Below are 7,700 nucleotides of genomic sequence, written 5' to 3' on the forward strand. Positions count from 1 at the left end.
CCATGTACTCCAGGGTTTCTACTGACGGTGTGACTTTGGCGTCTGTCCCTTGCCTGTGGGGTGCTTGATTTCCTATCCTCCCAGTCTCCTTTCAATTTGCTTTCCACCCTCCCCTCACTCCTTTTGGCTCTTGGTCTCAATCCATTCGAGTCTTCAAGAACCTTCAGGAATACTGGGGAGGGGGGCGACCTCGTGGAGACCCAGGCTAGTGGGGAGAAGGGTTGCTGTAAAGGAGAAGGCTCCCTCAGGCTGGGAGAAAGGGACCGGAGAAAGAAGGAATTGTAGGCAAGGTTGCCAGGTACAGTGGGGGATGCGAGTATGGGATCCCCCTCTGTCGCATCTCCTCTTTACTAGGGGTAATTGTTAGGTGGGACTTTGGGGGAGGCGGAGTTGGGGGGGCTGGAGGCGGGGCTCAGTTGCGCTGGGAGGAGGAGGGGGGGCGCACTGGCTCGGGCTCCGGGCTCAGACAAAAGGCGGCGGCGGGAGCGGGAGGGAGGCGGAGCGGCGCCGGGAGGGCCTCAAGGTGACACTTGCCCCCGGTCCTGGCCCCTCTGCCTCGGTCCGGCCCCCCCCACCCCAGCCCTCACTTTCCGTCCCACCCTACATTCCCCCGGTGCCTTTCCCTCCCCAACCCGGCCTCTCCAACCCCAGAGCTCTCCACCGGCTCCCTCTCCACCCCCCGCGGGGGGGTGGGGAGCAGCCAGGGCCCCGCCCCCTCCCGCCCCTTTCCCCCCCACCTCCAGGCCAGCACAGGATGCCCCCGGCCCCCGGTGGCCCCCAGGGAGGCTCTGAGCTCCGCGCCCCCCACCCTGCGCCATGTCTCCCCCCGGCTCGGCTGCAGGAGAGAGCGGCAGCGGCGGCGGCTGCGGCGGTGGCGGCCCCGGGCCCCTGGAGGAGGCGGCGGCGGCGGCGGAGGGCACCGCCCGAGAGGAGGTGAGGACCATCCCCGTGCCCCATGCCCCGTGTCCCCTGCTCCCCCAGCACACCTCCTTTCGCATCCTCCGAGGGACCGTGTCCAAGTCCCTCTCAATCTCTCCCATCCCAAGCCCTCCTGCTCCCTGTAGGGTTCAGCCGCGGTCCAGATACCCCCTCTCCTCCCGTCCCCTTCTTTCCCAAGACCTTGATGTGGTCTTCTAGGATCTGACCTGACCCTGAATACGGGCCCCCAGCTCGTTCCGCCGCAGCGCGGCCCTATCCCCCCCCCCCCCCCTTAGCTTGGCCGGTTGCAGCCGCAGCCCTGCACATCGGCGCCCCCCCTTCCCCTCCCCCTCTCCGGAGCTGTCCGTGGTAACGAGAAGGGGGCAGAGGCAAGGGGCGGGGCTCTGGGGGTCCTGAGGAGGGGAGGGGCAACTGGGGCGGGGCTTCTCTGGAGGGGCTGGAGAACTTGGAGTGGGAAATGTCTGTGTGTTTTGGGCAGGGGACAAGTGGGTAATCAGGAGTTGATGGTTCCATTCAGGAAAGGAAGGGGCAGAGGGTCCTTGGCAGTGCAAGAAATACTCTAAGGGTGTGTGTAGTGGGGAGAGAGTCGTGTACGGGAAAGCTCGGTTAGGTAACAGGTTACCCTGGGTAATGATTCTGGCGGAAGGGGGCATACAAGAAGACCGAAGATTTCCCTCCTGATCTCCTGAAGGGAGCATTATGGTTGTATATGAGGCGGCAGGCAGCCCTCTTCCCATTGTCCCTGGAGGCAGACAGTGACTCTCCCCAAACCTTCATACTGTGTGTCTGTATGAGAGTTTTAGGCCAGGCCACTAGGATGGGGGAAGGGATAAACCCCACAGACATGGTTGGAGTCAAGGGAAATAAGGGCTCAGAAAATGCCCCGTCCCAGTGTCTCATTAACAATCACTTGCTCAATGAGACAAAATATATGCAGAAACAGACACACCCACAACATCCCCCCACTTCCAGACACAAGCATGCTAATTCTCACATATACATTTGCTGATGTACACATATGCATATATTTGTGCACAACAGTGCAGACAGACCCACTTTCCAGTATAATTGTGCACACAGGCATAAAACATGCCTCTGAGAATACACAAAAATATGTCCAGAAACACATATGTACCTGCATGCATATTTTACCTAAATTTATCCCACCCTTTCTTTCTTCCTCCTCTTTCTCTTCTTCTTCTTCAATCCTTACCTTCCAGTCTTAGAATCAATACTAAGTATTGGGTGGTAAGGGGTTACCCAATTGGAGATGAGTGTCTTGCCCAGGGTGACACATCTGAGGCCAAATCTGAATCCAAGACCTCCTGTATCTAGGCCTAGCTCTCTATCCACTGAACCACCTATTGACCCCTGTCCCACCCCTTCTGAATCCTCCTATACCATCGCTTTTTCATGCTCTCTTTGATTCTTCCTTTTTATTTTCCCTTGAATGTCCCTTCTCGTTCTGACCTCTGAACTTCCTCTTCTTCTCCCTGAGCTCAAACTTCAAGTTCAATATAGGAAGCCAGTGAAAGAGGGAGAATCACAGCAGAAATAAGATTTTAGGTTAGATATAAGGAAGAACTGCCGAGATGGGGGACCCTAAGCACAAGGTGAACCTTAGTTTAAGCAATCACTCTTCTACACAATAGTGCAGCAGAGGCAAAAATCATTTGTTTAATTCATCAAATGTTTTCTAAACATCTACATCTTTGTATTCTCATCATGCTATATGTACACAGATGAAATCTTGGTCCCTTCCCTCAAGGAGTTTGCATTCTAATAGATGGGAACAGATGTGTGCACAACTAAGCATAATCTAAGGCAGAAATGTAGTTAATGAAAGGGCAGGTCCAGATGAGTTCTGATGAAGTCTGAGAAAGAAGAGAACATTTCCAACCTTGAAGAAATGGGATGCTGGGGAAAATAGAGAGAGAGTTGTTTTTGGAGGAAGGTGTACTGAAATTGGGCCTATAAAGGAGGAATTTCAGTAGAAGAAGGGCAGAGTGGTCCATTCTAGGCAAAGAGCACTGAATAAGTAAGATCAGGGAGACACATGGACAAGGAGAAAAAATGGAAGGCAGGCCATACACCTGGAAAAGAGTTATCCCTGCCACCTTTTTGGCTCCTTCCTAGTGCTCTCTTTGGGTTCCCTGGTTTTCTAGAACTCCAATTCCATTCCTTCACCTGTATTCTTATTATCTGGGGCTCTCATTTACCTTGAGACCCCCAGCTTTCTCCCTCTTGCTGTTATATTTTTTACTAATATTGTCTTGAAGACAATATTAGTAAAAAATATAACAGGAGGGGAGGAAGTTGGAATATAGGGGTCTAGGAGAAGAAATAGGATTTGAAAGGGTCATGTTTACTATCACTTACTATTCTCATCACCTACTTGCTACCCTGTGCTTAGGACTTGACTGTACAAGTTGAGTATTTGGAGGTGGATGGGAGAGGTACACATTTACCTAGGACAGGACTAGACCATTTGTGTGTGTGTGTGTGTGTGTGTGTGTGTGTGTGTGTGTGTGTGTGATGGAACAGTAGGATTTTCCCTTTTCCATCCTTTTCCTTCTTCTCTAGTCTGGGGCACCTGGAAGGGCATGGGCACAGTGCCCATCATGGAGTGGGGAGGACACCAAGGAAGGCATTGCTGATTATTTCTTTCCTGTTTTTTCCCGTTTCTCCTTGCCTCTCCCATCTCATCTTCTTTGTCTGCTTTTTTTTTCTTTGTCTCTCTCTGTGCTATTCAATCTCTCTCCTCCTGCCTGTTTTGTGTGTGTGTGTGTGTGTGTGTGTGTGTGTGTGTGTGTGTGTGTGTGTGTGATTCTTTTTGCTGATGTTTCTCTGATTTCTTTTTCTCTCTGTATGACTTTATTTCTGGCTCTGCATCATGCTATTTCCATCTCTCTCTTTCCATTTCATATCTTTCCTCATGTCTGTATCTCTTTTTCCCTGGCCTCTTCTCCCTTTCTGAACTGCTTATGTTCCTTACTGTTGCTGTTTTTCTCTTTTTTCTATATTTATTGCTTCTGTCTCTATTTTTAAATTTTGGTATCTGTTTCTTCCTCTTCTCTATGTGTGTCTGCTGCCTGGGTGGGGGTTCGGTTGTTTCTGTGTTCTTCTATCCCTCTCTTTCCTCTTCTTTTCCCCTTAAGCAGCAGCGCCCAGTGCAGCCCTCCTTCACCAAGTCCCTCTGTCGTGAATCGCACTGGAAGTGCCTGTTGCTTTCGCTGCTCATGTACGGCTGCCTGGGAGCAGTGGCCTGGTGCCATGTCACTACGGTGACTCGCCTCACCTTCAGCAGCGCCTACCAAGGCAACAGCCTCATGTACCATGACAGTCCCTGCTCCAATGGCTATGTCTACATCCCCCTGGCCTTCCTGCTCATGCTCTATGCTGTCTACCTCGTGGAATGCTGGCACTGCCAGGCCCGCCACGAGCTGCAGTACCGTGTGGACGTGGGCAGTGTTCGGGAGCGTGTGGGTCGAATGCAGCAGGCCACTCCATGCATCTGGTGGAAGGCTATCAGCTACCACTATGTCCGCCGCACCCGACAGGTCACCCGTTACCGAAATGGGGATGCCTATACTACCACACAGGTAAGGGCCGTGGCCTCAGAGGAGGAAGTTGATAGAATGTGGGGTCCCTGCTGGGGTGGGTTGGGAAGTAATAGAGAAGAGGAAGATGGTGAGAGGTCTTGGAGGAGTGCCCGCTGATAAAATGTTAAGCTGTGTTTGTGGTGACCCTGCAAGCCCTGTCAGACAGACAGAACCATCCCCTAGAGGGCTTGCCCTATTGGGATGTCTTGGTTGTTACAAAAAAAGGAGAAGACACTTCTGTTCTCCTGGGTAAGCTTGAGATCTGATGAGGGAGACAGAATCCCCACCCTCAGGGGGTTGCCAGTCTTTGGGGAAAGACAGGTCCTATCTTGTGGAACTGCACAAGTTCAAGTTCAAGCATCATTTATGAGGGAACTACCTGGTGTGCTGGTGTCTTGCTAGGCAGTGCAGGCATGAAGACGACACAATGCTTTCCCTTAGTGGGCTTACATTCCCATCTGATGGGGGAAAGACTTATTGCCTTCGGAGAGTTTCTTTTCTGATAGTGAAACTCTTTGCCCTTGGATAAGTCCTCATCTGATGGGGAGACACAATTCTTGATCAATCTAATGGAGGGAGACATTCCTTACAGCTCAGAAGCTCCTGTTTTCATGGAGGACACTCTGAGATCTTCTGATTTGAAAGATGAGCCACAGACACCTGCCTCAAGTCCCCAGAGCTCACCAGCTAGTAGCAGAGAGAACACATCCACCCAAACCCCCCAACACCTTTAAAAAGGCAGGGAAACGAACAAATGCATACAAATTTCAGTAGGTTAAACTCTGATTCGGGTACAGACCTCAATATGTTGGGCTTAGTCAGGGAAATCTTCCTGAGATGAAGAGTTTGGTGCAGGCTGGAGAAGAGTAGTGGAGAGGGCAATGAAGGGCAGGGTTAAGGGTGGGGAACAGTTATGGCACGAGTGCAAGGACAGGAAGCAAATTAGCCCGGCTGTACTGGGAGCTCTTGTAGAGGGTGGGTGTGATAGGGAGGCTAAGGCAGGGTGGGCGACTGATGGAGAGCCCTTGACTGCCTGCAGAGTTGGTTGGTGAATTCTGAAGTTTCATTAGGACAGCACTGTTTCTCCATTCACTCTCAGTCCTTGGAGTTTTGGGTAAGGGAATGACGAGGAAGAAATATATGCTTCAGTTTAGATGGAGGATAAGAGCGAGGGGGCCAAGGATTTTAGAGTATTAGAATTGGAAGGGTCAGCAACCATCTGGTCTGACCTCCTTCGTTTCCCCTAAAAGATTCGCGGACCAGATAGGGGAAATGACTTTGCAGGGAAGGAAGTTATAGGCCTGTAGACCTTCCACTTCTGAGCCCCATCTCAATCTTCCCACCTTCTACCTTTCTCCCTACCCCATCCCACTACCTCAGGTCTATCACGAGCGTGTGAACACCCACGTGGCCGAAGCTGAATTTGACTATGCGCGCTGTGGCGTCCGCGATGTGTCCAAAGCGCTGGTGGGGTTGGAGGGCGCGCCGGCCACGCGGTTGCGCTTCACCAAGTGTTTCAGCTTCGCCAGCGTGGAGGCAGAGAATGCGTATCTGTGCCAGCGCGCACGCTTCTTTGCCGAAAACGAGGGGCTGGACGACTACATGGAAGCCCGCGAGGGAATGCACCTAAAGAACGTGGACTTCCGCGAGTACATGGTGGCCTTCCCGGACCCGACGCGCCCACCGTGGTACGCCTGCCAGTCGGCCTTCTGGGCAGCCGCCTTGCTCACGCTGTCTTGGCCGCTGCGGGTGCTGAGCGAGTACCGCACGGCTTACGCCCATTACCACGTAGAGAAGCTCTTTGGGCTGGAGGGGGGCGGCGGCGGCTCCACCCCGAGCGGCGACGAGTCCCTGCCACCGCTCACCCATCGCCTGCCCCGGGTCAACACGGTGGACAGCACGGAGCTGGAGTGGCACATTCGTTCCAACCAGCAGCTGGTGCCCAGCTATTCGGAGGCCGTGCTGATGGACCTGGCCGGGCTGGGAGCGCGCTGCGGCGGGGGTCCCGGAGGGGGATATGCCCCCTCCTGCCGCTACGGTGGCGTGGGCGGCTCGGGGGCGGCGGGGGCGGCCCCATACCGCCGTAGCTGCGAGCATTGCCAGCGCGCAGTTAGTAGCTCGTCCATCTTCTCGCGCAGTGCGCTCAGTATCTGTGCCAGTCCCCGAGGCGCGGGCGGGGCTGGGGGTCCAGGGGGCAGCGGCGGCTGTGGTGGGAGTCGTTTCTCCCTGGGCCGTCTCTACGGCTCTCGAAGGAGCTGTTTGTGGAGGAGCCGGAGTGGAAGCGTCAACGACGCCAGTTGCCCCACGGAACAGACGCGCTTGTCTAGCCAGGCCAGCATGGGCGGCGACGAGGATGACGAAGACGATGAAGATGAGGAGGGAGGACCCCCACCACCATACCACGACGCGCTCTACTTTCCCGTACTCATAGTCCACCGGCAGGAGGGGTGCTTAGGCCACAGTCACCGGCCATTGCATCGCCATGGCTCTTGCGTGGAGACCTCACTGTGACCCCTCCCTCCCCCATCTGTCGAGAGGGGGTGGGCGGCAGAGGGGGAGGTGTCGCAAGGATTGAGGGGGCTGGGAGGCCTTCCCGCCCCACCCCCGCTCCACGCCAAACTTTATCCCTTACCCCCAATCGGGGGAGCCACGGATGTCCGAGTGACCACAAGGGGAAAGGGCACGCTTTGAGGGAGATTGGACAGATCAGCATGGACTGAGACCTCGGCTACCCTCTTATACAGAAAGAGTAGGAGTGGTGAGTGAGTGCGTGCGTGCGTGTGCGCGTGTGTGTTTGCTTGGAGGAGGGGGAGACTGGCTCTGGAGTTTCAGAGATTTGGGGGATTCAGAATTGTCAAGGCCAAAGCGACCCATACTCTGCCCCTTGCCAAATCCTGTGTTTCTAAGGGTATAAAGTGACACAGGTAGCCTCACCTAACCTGGCTTGGGACCTAGCCTTTTACAAGATCTGACTGTTATATGGGGTCCTGTTATCTCCCTCTTTTCTGTCCACCCCTCCTCTTCCTCCTTGTCAGCCTTCTCCATGGAAGAGAGAGGCCTTCTTTAGAGAGCTAGGGAGAGAAAGATCTTGGGTAGAGGAAAAATACTGGGGGTACCTGAAGAAAAGGACATCCCCTCCTCACTCACTTTACTGCATTT

General features: G+C 54.1%; 1 protein-coding gene across 1 annotated transcript; it reads left to right on the top strand.

Moving 5' to 3' along the window:
• The first annotated feature begins 816 nt into the window (after positions 1–816).
• Positions 817–7,052, top strand: TMEM151B (transmembrane protein 151B). Its single transcript, XM_044677166.1, has 3 exons — positions 817–933; positions 4,101–4,541; positions 5,922–7,052. Exons 1-3 carry the CDS (start codon positions 817–819, stop codon positions 7,050–7,052), a joined length of 1,689 nt encoding a protein of 562 aa, XP_044533101.1.
• The last annotated feature ends 648 nt before the right edge of the window (positions 7,053–7,700 follow it).

This window comes from Gracilinanus agilis, chromosome 4, assembly GCF_016433145.1.
Source record: "Gracilinanus agilis isolate LMUSP501 chromosome 4, AgileGrace, whole genome shotgun sequence".
NCBI classification, from domain to species: Eukaryota; Metazoa; Chordata; class Mammalia; order Didelphimorphia; family Didelphidae; genus Gracilinanus; species Gracilinanus agilis.

Coding starts and splice junctions, on each gene's coding strand:
- TMEM151B (XM_044677166.1), top strand. CDS start 817: ATGTCTCCCCCCGGCTCGGCTGCAGGAGAGAGCGGCAGCGGCGGCGGC. Junction 934..4,100: donor AGGGCACCGCCCGAGAGGAG/GTGAGGACCATC, acceptor CCCCTTAAGCAG/CAGCGCCCAGTGCAGCCCTC. Junction 4,542..5,921: donor ATGCCTATACTACCACACAG/GTAAGGGCCGTG, acceptor CCACTACCTCAG/GTCTATCACGAGCGTGTGAA.